Source organism: Epinephelus lanceolatus, chromosome 3 (assembly GCF_041903045.1).
Source record: "Epinephelus lanceolatus isolate andai-2023 chromosome 3, ASM4190304v1, whole genome shotgun sequence".
NCBI lineage: Eukaryota > Metazoa > Chordata > Actinopteri > Perciformes > Serranidae > Epinephelus > Epinephelus lanceolatus.
In genome coordinates this window covers 45,577,452-45,595,054 of record NC_135736.1, presented here as the reverse complement: position 1 = coordinate 45,595,054, position 17,603 = coordinate 45,577,452, and the positions used below count along the sequence as shown (strand labels likewise).

The 17,603-nt window shown below is 41.6% G+C and overlaps 1 protein-coding gene across 1 annotated transcript; it reads right to left on the bottom strand.

Moving 5' to 3' along the window:
- Window positions 1-4,129: 4,129 nt before the first annotated feature.
- LOC117255221 (aspartate aminotransferase, cytoplasmic-like) lies at window positions 4,130-17,254 on the bottom strand. The gene is made up of 9 exons (XM_033623906.2): window positions 17,038-17,254; window positions 13,369-13,550; window positions 8,746-8,869; window positions 8,375-8,487; window positions 7,386-7,490; window positions 7,004-7,154; window positions 6,672-6,837; window positions 5,990-6,132; window positions 4,130-5,312 (listed from the first exon to the last, which is right to left on the bottom strand). The coding sequence occupies exons 1-9, from the start codon at window positions 17,144-17,146 to the stop codon at window positions 5,173-5,175; spliced, it is 1,233 nt and encodes a 410-aa protein (XP_033479797.1). The 5' UTR covers window positions 17,147-17,254; the 3' UTR covers window positions 4,130-5,172.
- Between the last annotated feature and the right edge of the window lie 349 nt (window positions 17,255-17,603).

The following is a 17,603-nucleotide window of genomic DNA, read 5'->3' as shown; positions in this document are numbered from 1 at the left end:
ACACTCACACATGGCTGGAAATGTCCCAAACTCTTGTTAAGAAATACCCACTTTTGCCACTAAAAAACACGGCTGGAAACGTCCTGAATTAGCATTAAAATACCTGCTTTTGTAGCTACAAACACAGCTGAAAAAGTCCAAACTCTTGTAATAAAAATACCCACTTATGTAGCTACAAACACAACAAGAAATGTCCCAAACTCTTGTTAAAAATACTCACTGTTGTTGCTACAACCACAGCTGGAAATCTCCCAAACTCTTGTTAAAAATACCCGTTTTTGCCACTATAAACATGGCTGGAAAAGTTCGAATTCATGTTAAAAAATACCCACATCTGTCACTGCAAACACAGCTGGAAATGTCATACATCTTGGTGAAAAATACCTGCTTTTGCCACTACAAACATGGCTGGAAATGTCCAAACTCATGATAAAAAATATTCGATTTTGTCGCAACAGACACTGCTGGAATGTCTCATCCCTCGTTAAAAAATACCCGCTACAAACAGTTGATATTGAACAGTGGACTGTTGCTGTCTGCTGCTTAGCAGCCATCTCACCGAGGTGTCATGCAATCCACCATCTCCTCCTCCTCCTGATGAGAAACTCAGCTCATATACTCATATCCATGTAATCTGAACTATGTCACTTCAGAAACGCTGATGTGATGCATAGGAAAAATAAAAACATAACTTATCTATGATATGCAGAAACATACAATGCAAACATTTTATTCTGGCAATCAGGCTGCCAGTTGGAAGAGCACAGGTGTGAATAAAATCATAGATGGCTGAATTCCATTTAGCTGCTTTGATTTCACTACCCTGCTGCGATGAATGTTGGCTCATTGTCACACCGCCATGGATTACTGGGACATTTGACAAGTCAAAATGTCTGCTGTTCTAAAGCTCTGTTGAAATTTGGACTTTGGGTGATGATTTGTCATCTTCTGTTGGAAAAAGGAAACTTACTCACTTGGCAGAGATACACTGATGTCAAGATATTAAACTGGTAGGGTTAGTGTTTCTATGTGTAGCATCTATTTTATCCAAATGAATCACACTGGAAACATACCTTTTGAGGAATAAAAGGGGGAAAATTAAATTATTAACTGATTATGTTATATCAGTTGCTGTTATGTAAAAATGTGTTGCTTTTTAAATTCTTACAGGACTCGTTGCATGGAAATGGCGACCTAGAGGAATTGAACAAGTCTTGCTTTTGTGGATTTAATGCCTCAGTCTCTACATGGGCTCAAATTTGAAATGGTCAGTTCTCTTAACATAAAGAAAAGGAAATGTATTTGGCACTGATACCTGTAAGATGTTATAGTGTGGTGTCTTAAGCCTAATAATTTTCCGCACTGATCAAATATGACATAACATCAGGCTCTTTGTCCCAGGAAATGTACTCAGACATAACAGTGTGGAGGTTTTGGTTGCAGCTTGGAGCGCTGTCTTCTTGCAACCCACAATCCTTCAGTTCTCTCCCTGTCTGTGCACAGTGTTCTGTCCCTGAACCTGCAGTGCTCTGTATTTGGTGTTTGTCTGCATGGTGTAAGGGGACGGGATGGACGGGCGTGGCTCCGTCCGACTGAGTTTGCAGGATCAGATTTGTGGCACTGCAGCACAGAGGAGGAGGAGGAGGAGGAGGAGGAGGAGGAGGAAGAAAAGGGAGCCGCAGACAGAGGTCTGAAGTCGCAGATCTCACTGACATAGAAGCCGTTACTGGCCTTTTAATGAAAAGGCCACTCAGAATAATCAATATAATTTAAGTTCCTCTCTGAACTAACCTGCTACATCACTTGTATGGTTTTATTTTGGCGAGTCACCTGCATTTAAAGAGCTGTATGTGTTTCACTGGAGGTTTTAAAGGTCTCATGTCCCACAAAAACTATTCAAAGAGGAAAAACTTCCTTAGGAAACAGGATGTTTTCTTAAATGACAATCATGAAATGTAAAGACCCTAAATCCTGGCAATATCTACAGCTCTCAGCAGCATGTCCCAGTAGTATTGGCTTTGAAACCCTCGGATGGATCCATCGCAGACTGGGGAGGATGAAGAAGAAGGAGTGGTGCTTTCTAACTCCGCTCATTGGCTAATGTACCAGGCAGGGGGGGGAGCATCACTCCTGGCTGCTATATTTCAAACCTGCTGAGTCACTTTGCTGCATTGGAGCGTCGACCACAGCCAATCAGCATCATCCTTTGAGGTCAAAGACGGACAATAACTGACTGTGCTGCAGGATTTTCTTGATGAGATTGTTGGTTTAGCGGACACATTCTCCTCCTGCACATGCATTTGATGTTTGGTTATCAGGATGTGTTCTTAAAGGGACGGTTCACCCTAAAATCAAAAACACATCTTTTTCCTCTTACTTGTAGTACTGTTTATAAATCTGGATTGTTTTGGTCTGAGTTGCAGAGTGTTGGAGATTTTGGCCGTAGAGATGTCAGCCTTCTCTCCAATATAATGGAACTAGATGGCGCTCGGCTTGTGGTGCTCAAAGCGCCAAAGGAATACATTGAAAAAAGTCATGGAGGAACCATTTTTCTGCTACCAAATGCCAACCTCATCACCGCACAGAAGGAAGTGTGCATCTACTAATGGAGGGGAAGCTCATGCTCCTAACAGCAGGTGTGGCGTCCTCCTCGGCTGAGCTGTAATGTTAGCTAGCTCTGTGGTGCTACATGAGCTAGCAGTAGCTGCACGCTTCTTTCTGTGCAGTCACACGATTGGCAGTAATTAAACTGGCTGTCTGACGAGGAATAGGAACAGGTGAGACCAAGTGCTGGAAACTGTAGTAAAGTGTTTGATTTGCATCTAGTGATGTGGCCCAACCCACTGTGTTTGCGTCATTAATAAAAAAAATTGCATGCAACATTTCACTCTGCCATTGTTGTCCAAAAACTGTGAACACACATCAGTGAGCCACAGCTCTGTTGCACGTGGCTCACGTGTTCCTTCATTACCAAGAACACACTCAGCTGCAGCAGCTGCTGCTATAAAAAAAACACAGTCGAGCACTTGATGTGTTTTAATTTGCCACTGACAACAGTCCAGCAAATGCACCATTAACTCCTGTTTGGCTAACATTTGCTTAAAACTACATGCAACTACAACCGTTAAAAAATATTCAGCTTTTTTAAAGTTGAAAATAAATATTTGAGAGACATACTTTAAAAAAATTCTTCTGTAGGAACCAATTTGTTTGGGATTGAGATTGTCGGATTATCATTAACTATTGAAATTTAAATAGTATTTCCAGTAGATGCAGTAAAAAAAAAAGCTGGAGGTGAAAGCTTACAAGGGACAAAGTTTATGTCCAAATCTTGTCTTTCTATTAGTTTCAGGATGACTTCCTTTATACTAGGGATGAAACCGTTACTGGTTTCATGATGTAATTCCAGATGGTCTGTATCAACATTTAAATTTTTAATTACCATTAAAACTATGAATACTGTACTTTCAAAAATTCAGTAAATACAGTCCAACATCAACCAAAGTTGGCAACAGTCTCCCTGACATTTTGCATCAGTGAAAACGTGGCAGGAGGCAGTGACAGCAGTCTGGAGACATTTCAGCCTTACAGCGTGAGGTACACTTCAGTACATTTTAACAGTAACTCTTAAAACTGATAACTATGATCATGTTGGTCATTGTAATTGTGATGTGAGCGTGATTTCTCACAACTTATACCAGCCGCCACCTCACCAGAGAGGAAGTTTCTGGTCTCTCTTCTCACTTTGATTTGACACCAGCTTTTCTGTTGCTGTGGCATCTCCTCGTGTTATGAGGTTGACCTACCAGCCTGCTACCTTTGCTTTGCTGGATACCAGTTTGTGCCTGTATCCCCACCAGTTTCAGCCTGTGCTCTACACCTTGTTCTGTATTGTTTTATTTTGTTTTGCTGGGTTTTATTGGTCTTTATTTTTTTATTGTATGTCTCTTCCTCACCTGTTTTCACTTGTTCTGTTATCACCATACTACACAATAAAGTTAAATATAAGAAAATATATAATAATGATTGTGATATGAGATTTTACTTCAAACACATAGATATTGTAGAAACTGTAACAGCCTGAAAATTTGAAAAACAACAACAACAAAAAAACAGGCAGAAAGGAAAGTTTGGTTCCTGTATATAATTTATTTCAGCATGAACACACACATACTGCCGTGTGCCATTACAAACAACACCACATGGGAGTGTGGTTATGTGGCCAACAAGTGTCAGGCTCTGAGGTCATTACAACAACCGGCTTTACAGAGGCGTTCTGCAACACAATAAGGGCACTGCAGGGTGGAGAGAAAATAAGAGCAGGGAGAGAAAGGAGGTGATTTTGTTCGCTGATGGCACAGAGTCACTTTGTGACGTTCTATTAACATTATGATCTTCTACGTAGCTGCACAGGTCTGACAAAAGGCAAAACCAACAACATCAGGCACATGCATTTACCTTTAAATGACCTTTCAGTCTGGTCACGTGACAGAGACAATAACCGTTGTGCTCATAATGCCCTTCCTAAAACTTCAGCATAAGAAAAGTCCTGAGATGAAATGATTATTCATAAAATAAAAATGTATTTAGTTTCTGAAATTGTAAAATCTGATGGCTGGAAAAAGGAGTCATAATCTTTCTGATTTGTTACGGGCTCCGAGCTGAAGTGAAGTTGGACTCCAGTGCTTCTGCGGGACACATTAGGACCTCTAACAGTGCTTACATCTATTTACATTAACCCACCTGAGTGGCATTTTGTTCAATATTACAGACACATCTTATTCAATCCCCTGATGTGCTATAAAGGACTGAGGAAGCGAGTGATCTTTTGTGACCAGAAATGATTTGGATAGCACAAAAACAGGAAATCTAAAAATGAAGGGACCTGGTTAAAAAGACATTTTACACATTTGGGTGTGGAGCTCTGCTGACGGTGAGACCTGACTTTGTGCATTCAAGTGTCTTCCTAAAATCATTGCACCTCCCAAAGGTTTATACCTTCATGTGAGAACAGTAAAGCATCCCCCCTCTCATTGGTTCAACTGCAAAATCCCTGCTGCAGTTTAACCAATCGGAGGCGAGGATGAGCAGGGGAGGGGTACAAGGGCACAGACAAGACGATTACTTCCTGTGGCGTACAGGAGGCAGGAAGTGGGCGGACAGGAGCAGCCTTTACTGGACCTTGGTGACGGTCTCGTGGATGGACTGAGCGACATAGTCGATGTTCTTGGTGGTCAGGCCGCACATGTTGATGCGACCGCTGGCCATCAGATACACGTGCTTCTCTTTGATCATGTACTCCACCTGTTTGGCTGTAAGACACATGACGACACAGTGACGGTCACACACGGTGTAGAAGAAGAACTGATGCTTTGTTACACTTCACTACACTCAAGATTCTCTGACTAGATTTTTCTGGAATGTTCAACTACATCTGACTTTATTTTGACAGGCAATATGGCCGTTAATATTCCAGAATGTCGCCCATATAAAACAACTATCGGATGTATGTGTTACATAGCCATATAGTGGACTACATTTAAGCAGCAATAAAACACCTCGATTAAATAACTTGAAAATAAGCTAAATGAAGAAACACCCAGCACAGTGACTTATCAGAGAAGAAGAGTGGCAGAGGCAAAGGAGGAAAAGGACTCAAGCGTGGTGGAGTGACGCGTACCTCCTGCCTGATCTACGAGGAAACCTGCGCTGTGTTGAAGGTCTTCCTGGAGAACGTGATCCATGACGCTGTCATCTAACTACACCGAGCACGCTTGGAGTTAGTATGCAGACTTTTTTCCCCATGTACACTGTTTTGATAGCCTTGCACCTGAGTGATGTGTGAATAATTACTCTCCCTTAATATTTTACATGAAGACAACTGCTGACACAAACTGAGGATTATGTCGTTACTCACGAAACAACCCTGATATCACCAGCTGGAGGCTCCTCTATGAGTGTGTGTGTGTGTGTGTGTTTTTCCACTCACGGTTGAGGCCGGTGAAGCTGAACATGCCGATTTGCTGGGTAATGTGGTCCCAGGTCCCCGGGGTGCCCAGACCCTGCAGCTTGCTCTTCAACTGATCCCTCATCAGCAGGACGCGGTCTGCCATGGTCTTCACATTACCTTTCCTAGAGGAGGGAGCGGAGAGGAGGGAGAAGAGGGGAAAAAGAAAAAGACACGAGGCAAGAAATGAGAAAAACAGTGGAGTCGACTCCTTAGCTGAGATAAATTGAGTTCACTGCAACTTTCTCAAAGCCCCCAACAGTTTCTTAAATATTTTAAAAGAAACCTGTAAAAGTTTCATGTGCACTTCGCTGAGGGTAGAGCATGTTTGACACATTTTTACACAATAAAACGCTTTGCATATCTGTGTTCTAGACGTGTAAATTACAGATAGGCAACACTGCACCTGTCAGTGATGCAACAAAACGACGATGGTTCAATTTAGTCGCCATCGAAAGTTATTAATCACTTTAAAGAAACTACAGTGATGATGGAGTTACTCCAGACGCAGCCCTAAAAACACTTGGCAATCTAACATGCTAATATTTAGTGCTACACATTCAAATACATGCAGTTAACATGGTAAGTGAGCTAGCTAACACTAACTGGCTCAAGCTTAAGCGTCACCAGCAGCTCTGGGACACGCTGACTGTTCAGAGCGTACCATTCAGCGAAGAGCTCGGGGCAGTTGAGGGTCTTGCTGACGATACGTGCTCCCTGAGACGGCGGGTTGGACCAAGTTGTCCTGACAATCTTCTCCATCTGGGACAGGATGCGGGTCAGGTTCTCGTTGTCCTTGGCAACTATGGTCAGGTTGCCAACTCTCTCATCTGATAACAGAACATACGATAAGAATCGATCATGTTTCTATAAACAATACCCATACTCTGTGTTAGTTTAAACTTATTTTTGGTATGTGATTATTTTAAAATACTAGCCCTTGGGGTATGTTATGCTTTAAATCACCCCTAAATAAATCAAGTATCGTGTACTCACTGTAAAGGCCAAAGTTTTTGGAGAAGGACTGAGCCACAAATAGCTCAAAGCCCTCAGAGACAAAGTAGCGGATGGCCCAGGCATCTTTATCCAGACTGCCGGAGGCGAAACCCTGGTAGGCTGAGTCGAAGAACACAAACAAGTTCCTCCTCTAGAGAGAAAAAGAAGATATGAAGGATGTAAAAGATGAGAAAGCAGCCCAAGAATACAGTTTGAATTAAAAACTCTTTTAAGCAGACATCAATAATTTGGCGATTTAGTTTGGGATGTAGATGTAAAAAAAAAAACCTGCTGCATCACAACGAGCTTGAAACAGTGACACCATGTGACAGACACCATAATCTGCATATGATTTAAACCCGCAGCAACAGCATCATCTTACCTTCATGATCTCTGCAATCTTTTTCCACTCGTCCGGGGTCGGGTCGGTGCCGGTGGGGTTGTGCGCACAGGCGTGGAGGACGAAGATGGAATGTTCTGGAGCTTTCTGTTGAGAGAGGAAGCTCATATAAAACGACTGCACTGAAATCATGATTTAAAACAATGTTTAATGTTTGATGATGGTCCAAATGCAGTTTCCAAAGAATGACAGTCAGGAGGGAGACTGAATTCTTGTAGTGGATGTTGCCTGCAAGTGGCTCGTGAGTTGAAAGTGAATAATTATAGTTCCAAGTAGGATTGAAATGTTGTCTTCATTAAACTTGTGCTGCATGGACTAAGTGTGCAGGTGTTACTTTTTTCCTCATGTGCTCTGCAAGTGGTTCGTGTCATGAATTAAAAAGGTGCATTATCGGCATCTATATTATAGTTATATGAGTGTTTATGTAGATGTTTAGAGTTGTAAATCTGTAATATGTGACATCACTTTGATGTGAGACGCAAACATGATTAGAAACACAACAAGTCACAGGACCAAGTGACAACAGGGAGATGATTTCAGTCACATGTCACAGTCTAGTCACGCTGCACGTTATCTCAGCAAGTCCAACCCTACTGATTGGCTGGTACTAGCCTGAACCATGACCTCTTTGTCCTCACCCTAACCATCTTCAAGACACGTCGAGGCTCAGCCAATCACAGCACAGTGGGGCAAGACTTGCCAAGAAAAGCAGTGGGATCCACAACAGCACGTCAGTTGCATTTGAGCCCGTTTCATCTACTACTTAACCCTTTTGTTCTTGGTTAAAGCCCAAATACAGCCAAACAGCTCAATCTTTGTCGGCTACCATTTTAATTTTGCTTAACAGTGTCTTCTGTCTTCTTTTTCAGCCTGAGCAGCTACCAGAAATTCCACATTAAAGTTCCACCATCCTAGTTTTATCTAACGTTAATTTCTTATCAGCTGAACCAACTTGGGCTCACTCATCTCACCTCCAGATCATCCAGGAGCCCGGCGAGGTCCAGGCCCCTCTTAGCAGCATCCCAGTAGTGGTAGGGCCGGATGTCTTTGAAGCCAGCATCAGCAAACACACTATTGTGGTTCTCTGGAAGGAACAAGAACATAGAGCAGGTGTTTAAAACCTCAACTCATCTATCAAACTGACAGTGACCCTCATTACTAACTTCCCTTTCATCCTTAAAACAGAATCAAGAAAGTTTGTCAATCACCATGATGAAAAGTTCAAGGAGACTGTAGCGTTAAGGTGCAGCGGCAAAAGTTCAAGGAAATTTTAGGGAATTTAGAGCACTCTTTTTCCATATCACAGTTGTACTCATTACTTGCTTCAAAGCTGTCTACTAACCCCAGGTAGGCGCTGAGACGTAGACGGGTGTGGCAGTGTTGTTGACGCCATTGTACCAGCGGCGCAGGAACTCCGCCCCGATCCTCAGGGCACCTGTTCCACCCAGAGCCTGGACCCCTCCCACCTGAGAGAGGACACAGCAGGAGGGAAACAGGATGAAACATGAGAAGAATAAAGAGACCAGGTCAAACATATATTAAATTAAAAAACTCAGGGGGCGTCGGTAGCGTAGTGGATAGTGCCCCATGTACAGTGGCATTGTCTTGCTGCAGTGGTCGCGGGATTGAGTCCGGCCTGCGACCCTTTGCTGCGTGTCAGTCCCCATTCTCTCTCTCTGTCTCCCCATTTCACACACTGTCCTATCCATTAAAGGCAAAAGCCCACAAAAAATAATCTTTAAAAAACAAACAAAAAAAAACCTCAGGATTGTAAAGCTGACTTTTTAATAAGGTTGCAAATAACTGTTATTTACATTCATGGGATTTATGAAATAAACTTTTTATCAACAAAATGTCATGTCTGCACATTGAAGGTCTGGAATCTAGTCCAAAAACAACTAAAGGGAGCTGTAGCTCTGTCACGGGCCATGCCTATAGTAGGGAACATAGAGTTTTTACCATCCATGTCTGACAGGGCTTATAAAAGATGGGCGGAGGCTGGTCTGATAATAATAAATCAACTCCTGGATGGGAATGTATTTAAATCTTTTTCACAACTTAGAGACAAGTTTGCCTTGCCTTCAAGTGACCTATATAGATATTTACAAATCAGACATGTTACAAAAAATACAGATTGGGAAAATATACGAAAGGAACCTACAAATATAGAAAGCCACTTTATACATCTGTTTGAACACTGTTCCTCAACAAAAAAACAAGTATCTCACATGTACAAAAAACTATGGCTGGATCTGTCAGACAATACACTACACATCAAGCAACAATGGGAACTGCAATAATAGATGATGACTCTTGGGAAAACGTACGTTCCAGATGCCACAAGGGGGTTGGAAGCCAACTCTATAAAGAATTTGACTGGAAGGTCAAAATCAGGTTCTTCAGGACACCGTTAACAACTTTTGTCTCCAAAAACAATTCCAGCAACAAATGCTGGAGGAACTGTGGTATGGTCGGCGACCATACTCATATATTTTGGGACTGCCCGAAAATACAAATATTTTGGAAAAATGTCAAAGAAGAACTGGAAAAAAATTTGGCAATGGACCTCCCCGTGGACTCTCTGTTATTTTTATTAGATGTGTTTCCTGACCACCTGTTTACCACAGAACAATGTTATATATTACATGTTTTGTTGATGATTGCAAGAAAAATGATTACTATTAATTGGTTGAAAACTAACCCTCCTATGATCGCTCAATGGTTACAGAAAGTAAAGCATATCTACATGATGGAATATATGACTGCCCAGTTACAGCTAAAAGTACCTATTTTTATGAGAAGATGGACCCCAGTTATTGACTATCTTGCCTAAGACTCTTATGCCTCAAATTTAAATTTTATTTAAATAACTACTGTTATTATTATCATTTGACTTATTTTTATTCATTTATTGATTTTATTTATTGTTTTAAATATCCCTTTTTTGGAGATACAGAACTAGATAAGTGTATATGTGCTCTACCTTTATACAGTGCTAGCTCTACGTGACAGATGAGACCCAATCTCAAGATGATTTTTTGTTTTCTTTTGTGATGATAATTGCCTGTTAATGTGCATTAAAGGCAATAAAGTTAAAAAAAAAATGTCATGTCTGAATCCACATCTACAGTGATGTGCCTTGAATAGTACTGTTAACATTTTGCATCTGCGAAAGCCTGTGAAAAAGAAAAAGAAGACTTATAATGTTTTATACGGACTACAAATATCTAGCAAATAAACAATATTATTGACTATTCTTACATTCCTTGGACGTAAATTATTAGTCAGTGAAGTCAGGATATTATTAAAGGTAGCATGAAAAAGACCAGCATCACTAATACTAATAATATCACATCTTTATCTAGACCAGGGGTGTTAAACATAAGACTAGGAGGCCAGAACCAGCCCGCGAAAGGGTCCAATCCGGCCCACTAGATGACTTTACACACGGAATATTGATGCACTTGTGAAGACTAAGAGGTGCCAGGCTTCAGGAGAAATTTAAACAGTAAGTAGATACTCAATGTAAAACACCACCCAGACCAGAAAACAACTCTCTGAAATAATACTATTCAACATTGTGCAAAATATTGTCAACCAGCAACTTCAGTACAAAAGAATCTGTATCAGACTTATGTCTTAAAATAATCTGGGTGGAACCCTGCTGCTGAGGCACTGACGAAACTTCAGACTGTGAATGGCTTGTAAGGCAGGGGATGACCTAACCTGCTTCTTCAAAAGTGTCCACTTTAGTGGGAGTGGAAAATTATGGAAAAAAAAAAAAGCACATGTAATGAACGTGAGTAGTAGACTGACTGAATGTGGAAAAACTGAGTCATATTGTTGAATTTGGACACATTTGTCTTATGATATCACGGGCTGTTCATTTGTTTGTAAATGGATGAACGTTTTCAGAAGGTCTTCACACACAAAAAAATTAAGGGGTTGTTATTTATAGGTTATTATGCAATGGTTTTACTGGTCTGGCCCATCAAACTGGGCTGAGTGTGGCCTGTGATCTAGACTAAAAGACAAGCTAAAAACCTGTTTTAAAAGAAAAATTGTTTTGTTTGCTTGTTCGTCATATTATCTGGAGTCAGATGAAAACACTGACAAACATTTTCATTTCAACTAGGCTAAACTCCAGGGTAGATACCAACATCTTTTCATCTGGTTAAGAAGATAAACAAGAACATTTCCCAAATTTTGGAGTGTTACTTTAAGATTTTTTTTAATGTCACTACTGTAATTTAGGGTATACACTAGGGTTGGGTACCGAAACTCGGTACTTTTTGTACTTGGTACCGATTCACGTCGGTACTACCTAGTACCGATTCACTTAAAATGAAATGGTGCCAAATTTCGGTTGAGGTGGAGGAGGAACGAGGGCACATGACTCGCACCTCAGACTCAGCAACAATGGCGACAAAAACAATGTGCAGACAAAAGTTAACGTGCAGCACTGTTCCTAAATGTTCTCAATAAAATGTTGAAACTGCGAAGTTTAGACTATGGGCCCGAACGACGCATAGTGCGTCCAAATTCACACCGGTTCTTCTCTGTGGATTTTCTCCCCAACCATGCGTCATAGCGAGAAGCCACGCATATCAGCGGAAACAGCAGAATTGTAGCTTTCAGTGAAAAATTACAATAAAATGATGTATAACAAAGCTTTCATACAGCTTTGCACACACATTACTCTTGGATGGATTACTCGCGAACGCAGGCTCGCACAGAAATGCCACGCATATCACATGAAAGCGCAGGACCACACACATCATTGTGCTGTCATCCCATCACGCTCTAAATACAGATCAATTGTCTACAAAATAAAACCTTAACGAATTTCTTTACAATCCATTATACAGATCTTGTTATCAGTCACTTCATATAGTGAGGAATATCGTATCTTACCACGTCTTAGGCTTGCGTGTGTTTCTCCCTGTCTATCCACATTTGTAGTCCGGCTTTCAAGATGCAAATATCTCCATATTGTCCAGTTGACACTCCATCAAAGTTTGTATGACAAGACCAGCCACTTCACCTTTGCGCACCCAGACAACTGTAGCCTAATTATGCATGCTGACAGGGCTGTAGTCACCATATACATTGAGGGGGACACGTGCCCCCCCACCAATGCCCAAAATGTCTCCCCAATATATAACTGAAACTGAAAAACAAATATTATCTTGGAGGACATCATTGCACTTGGTTGACTATTTTTCTATGATCTTAGATGTAAATATTGCATGTTTCTTTCAGATAAAACACATTTTTGACTTGTGAATGAGTCAATGGAATTTCTTGCAATAATGAAAAAATACTGGCAATCGTGTCAGCCTGGCACAAACCACATGTTTTGGACAGGTGTGAAGTGACAGAATGTTCCAGCATCATGGTTCTTATATTGCCAGATTCCAGAGAGTCTCCCCTCTTCATATATGGTAGAATATGTCATTTTCCAACTTGCTATGGTGAGATACATGTAAAAATGTAAGAATTTAGTCACACGGATTTGTTTTTTTCATTTTTTTCAAATTAATATAAAATACAGGCACATGGAATGATGGCAAATCTGGTTAGCCCAGATTGTCCTGAAAAAAACAAGATATAGCATGTGTATGTAGCCTTTATAATGACTGTGATATGAGCTTAAAAGTAAAAGCAGTAAAAATACCCCAAAAAGGCCTAGGGCCCATAGGGTTAAAAAGTACCGAAATAAGGTACTGTTTGGTACCGGTACCGTATCGGTTCAATTATGAACGGTACCCAACCCTAGTATACACACACACACACACACACACACACACACACACACACACACACACACACACTGTGCTGTCCACATACAGCTTCAGGTCAACAGTCTCATCTGAACAAAATGTTAACCTGGTTATGCTCAATTTCAAAATAACTGCACCAGACCCAGTGTGCAGAGCGACAGTGTTCAGTGTGTGCGTCTCACCCTGTTCTCCTTGATGGCAGAGCTGTCCTCTCCCAGCGCGACCTTGGAGGAGGCGGAGCGGAACTCAGGCAGGCCGAGGATGGGCAGGTACTCGTGGTTCAGGCTGTTGTCCTCCACGATCAGCCGCTCCACCTTCTTCACCACCGGCAGCACCCAGGGCTGGCAGTCATCAGTACGGTAAGCTGGAGGAGACACAAAGCAACACAGCACTTAATCACCGGGCCACAAAGCCTTCTGGTTAGTCACAGTCGGATTTCTTGAAGCAATGATGTATTTCAATGTGTTTTATTTCAAAGTATACAGCCTAAATGTAATAACAGCAATAACCTTCAACATGAGATAAAAGCTAAAGAGACACAGAGGTAAGGTGAGTGATTCACTGTCAATGTCACACACCCTTTGAGGGTCACCATTAATATCCAGAATAGTCTAAGTGTGTGTGTCTGTTGCACATATTTGACTCCTTAAGAACTCGTGTTCCCTCAGATTGTATGCCGGCCTGTGCAGAGCTGTATCAAATATCAGGCCTTCACCGCAGCTGTAGACTCACGACACAAGGTCAAACAAGTAGCTTGTTGGTTTTGGATCGGTGGCGAGTTCAGGGTCAAAACTGCACCTGACCACGGCTCATGGCAGTGAGTTTAAAATGTGGACAGGGTGGCAAAGAGGACAGAAACACTGATGTATCTGTGACGTGTGTCAGCTGCTGCTCCCACTGATTTCTTCTCAGTCCCACACAAACAAGTATCTGAATCAATAAGAGTGCACTGCTACTCATGTGTCCTATTAAAGATAAAACCATGGCTAATGGTTTGATTGCACGGGTGAGGCTTTCGCCGTTGCCAATTATTTACAGGCCAAACTGGTTTTGTGCACACCGGTATGTTTTGGCAACGAGGTGCAATAGTGCATCGTAGCCCGAGTCCATGTTGCATGATAAGACAAGTTAAACTTAAATAACCCTGCAAGGGGCAGCAACTTCAGGTTTTTCATGTTTGAATATTTACCAATATAATATTGATATCAAGATTTGATTATGTTTCCTGTAATGTTGAAATGCAGCTGTATTTTCTTGAACTTAAATGCTTCAGTTACTGTAAAGTTCACTGGGGGTCATTAAACTGTAAAAGAAGAACTCTGCTGACTGTATGGGAATGATGACATCGCACACGCAATTTAATATAATTGTGGTGCTTTGTGTAAATCGAGTACAGATGCATAGATTGGAGACATACTACCAACAAACTCATACAATAATTAACTGATACAAGTCACTCCAAAGTCATACTAAACTTATGCTATGCTAACAGACACTTTAAGGGTTCCAACAAGTCATGATTTGAGCTTTTCCTTTCTAGAAGTGAGGTTATCTATTGGTTTAATCTACAAAAGGTAATAACTACCTCACTACCCAGATCTTACAGGAACAAATATCCATGTGGTATTAAAGGTTCAGTGTGCAGGATTTAGGGGGAGTCTGCCATGTTGCACCGCCATGTTTCTACAGTAGCCCAAAATGGACGAACTAAACACTGGCTCTAGATGCGGCCATTCACATTTTCAAATCAGCCACTTTAGTTAGTAGCTCCTCGGTAATGAGCAGTGTCAGAAAAACACTGATTTTTTTAACATTAAACTGCTTTATTCTGTGTTTTTACTAGTTTAAATCACCAGGTCCTTTTGTTTTGGAGAGAAGGACACCTCTGCAAATAATCTAGCTCCCGGTAAAAACCTCCTGAACGTCTGGATGTTGTTAACAGAGAATAAAAGGTGTGCACACACTGGCAGGTGCTGAGCTAGCAGCCCGTCTCCGATACACCAAACACCATCAGTGAAACTCTGATTTGTAAAGTGAAGCAGCTTTATTCAGTGTTTGTATCAGTTTAAAACACCAGGTCTGTTTTGGAGAGGAGGCGACCTAGCACATAATTCAGCTCACGGTAAAAACCTCCTGAACATCTGGATCATAAGTGAGCACACATTAGCAGGTGTCAACGAGCATCTGAGAAACGTGCATCTTTTTTATTCATTATGTATACTGGTTTTAATCAGCTGGCTCTCCCAGGAGGAGCTGGGGAGAGGGATGTCTGGGGTGCTTTGCTTGGCCTGCTGCCCCCGTGACCCGGCTAGGGACGCTGCGATCCGGATCGCGGATCGAAAATATGCTGCGATCCAGGCAAAAAACGTGGATGGGATCAGATCGCACTGCAGGGGAAAAGTGCGATACTAGCACTGCGATACTAGCACTCCATTCCAAGTTTTGTCATGAGCCCTGGACTTTGAACAGTTGGACGACCTATATTCTGTGGGTGGTGAACTTTGGTCCCTGCAGTTCTATGTTTCACACACAGCAGCAGCACCAGGCTGCCACTGGCAGTGGAAATAAGTGACTTTGGAAGTTATGACTTTTTTATTTATGTAACCGATGTCAAACAAAGCCTTCTTTTAAATTTGTTTGATTTTTTTATATTGGCTTTTTCTAATTTGTCTCAGAGTCACTACAGAAATGTTATTTTATTTAATGCTACTGCCTATTTTATGTTAAAAATTTAAATATCTAATAAATGGCTCAAGTTTTGTCATAATAACCCACTGTTGTGGACTATTCATCTCGGGAAGTATGTTAATCTCATTTTGAGTAACAGTACTTGATCAAGCCTTTTCTATTATTCCACATTAGAAAAAATAAGTACTAGAAAGAATGAACCTATTGGTCAGAACAGAGAGACAGAAATATGCGCTGGTATCGGATTGGCAGTAGGGCTGTGGTATCGGTATCAGATCGAAAGTGAAAAAGTTGGATCGCAGCATTCCTAGACCTGGCCCTGGATAAGCGGATGAAAATGGATGGACAAAATCACCTGGTCTGTTTGTTTTGGGGGAAACTCGACTGCTGGTAAAAACCTCCTGAGCAAGAAACACTGATAGAATGCTGACTCTGAGACATTTCAGCTGGTTGCAACCTGCAATCCCCATCAGGGGATACAGCGTGCTGCACTGAGTTGCAGTTGTGCAGCTCCAGCCTTCACAAGGTAACCAAATAAGCTGTCATGCCATAACAACAATAATAACAGTTGTTTCTCAAGTATCCTGCAAAGGCCCTAATTAAAGATGACATCGTCCCTGGCACCTGTCACAATGCAACAAGTACACAGTGATGTGACAGCTTCAAAACTAGCAGGACGAGCAAGATGAGATGATCAAAATGAAGCTGCTTTGAAATTACCAGACCACTGAGTTAAAGTTTTCAGGCTGGTTATCAATAAAGACAACACATATCACCTGTAAGATATATATCACCAAGGACTCAGGCGAGACAGGGAAACAAGCAATACACCTGCTGTATATTTCGCACCGTGGCTCTAGTCTCGTGCTTTTGGTGTAAACGTCAGCTCTGTTTCCCTATTCATACTGGGCTGAGAGCTGTCAACATGAAGCTAATTTATGCTCCAGCTCGTTAGCTTCGCTGCTAGCTTGTAGCGAAGGTCAAATCAAAGAGCTGCTAATATTTGATAGCATTGCACCCCCAGCACCGCACCGAGGGGACGTTTAAAGCTACATAGCTAAATGAAGCTAACAAACACAGCCGGTGGCGGCAGCGTTTAGTGGGCTGACTCACTTCCAGCAAGCTAGCTTAGCGTTAGCATTAGCAGCAGTAGCTCAACTTACCTCCAACTCCCAGATTCACCTTCTGCGGGTGGCTGTCCTCCCTGAAGTCAGCGGTCAGTTTGAAGACCGCCACCGGAGGAGCCTGCGGGACATCGCTGAATATGGACATGGCTCGGGGCTAGGCAGGTGATCCCGGTGCAGAAGGAGGAGATGGGGAGAAGGTGCTTCCACTGACGGGTAGAGAAGAGCGAGATGGGCCCGGTTCACCTTCACCCTGCTGTCAGGACAGACGAATATAGGCGTCAATCCGACAGCCAATAGGAAGGCGCGTAACACTGACGTTACCCTGAGATAGCCAATGAGAGCACAGCTGTGGAAATGAATTAATTATTTGTTAATTTTTGTTTTTTTGTTTAATTGATTTAAAATAAATTCAGATTCAATCATTCTTTGTATTTTTTTAAATTTAAATATATGTATGTATTTTTTTTTACTTTTAAATTTAAAAAAATATATATACTATATTCATATTTACATTGTGATTCAAGTAGTTAAATAACTTTTTTTGCCTTTTTTTTGTTTAGTTAACCACCGAAAATCACTGCAAAATTGTGGGCTATAAAATG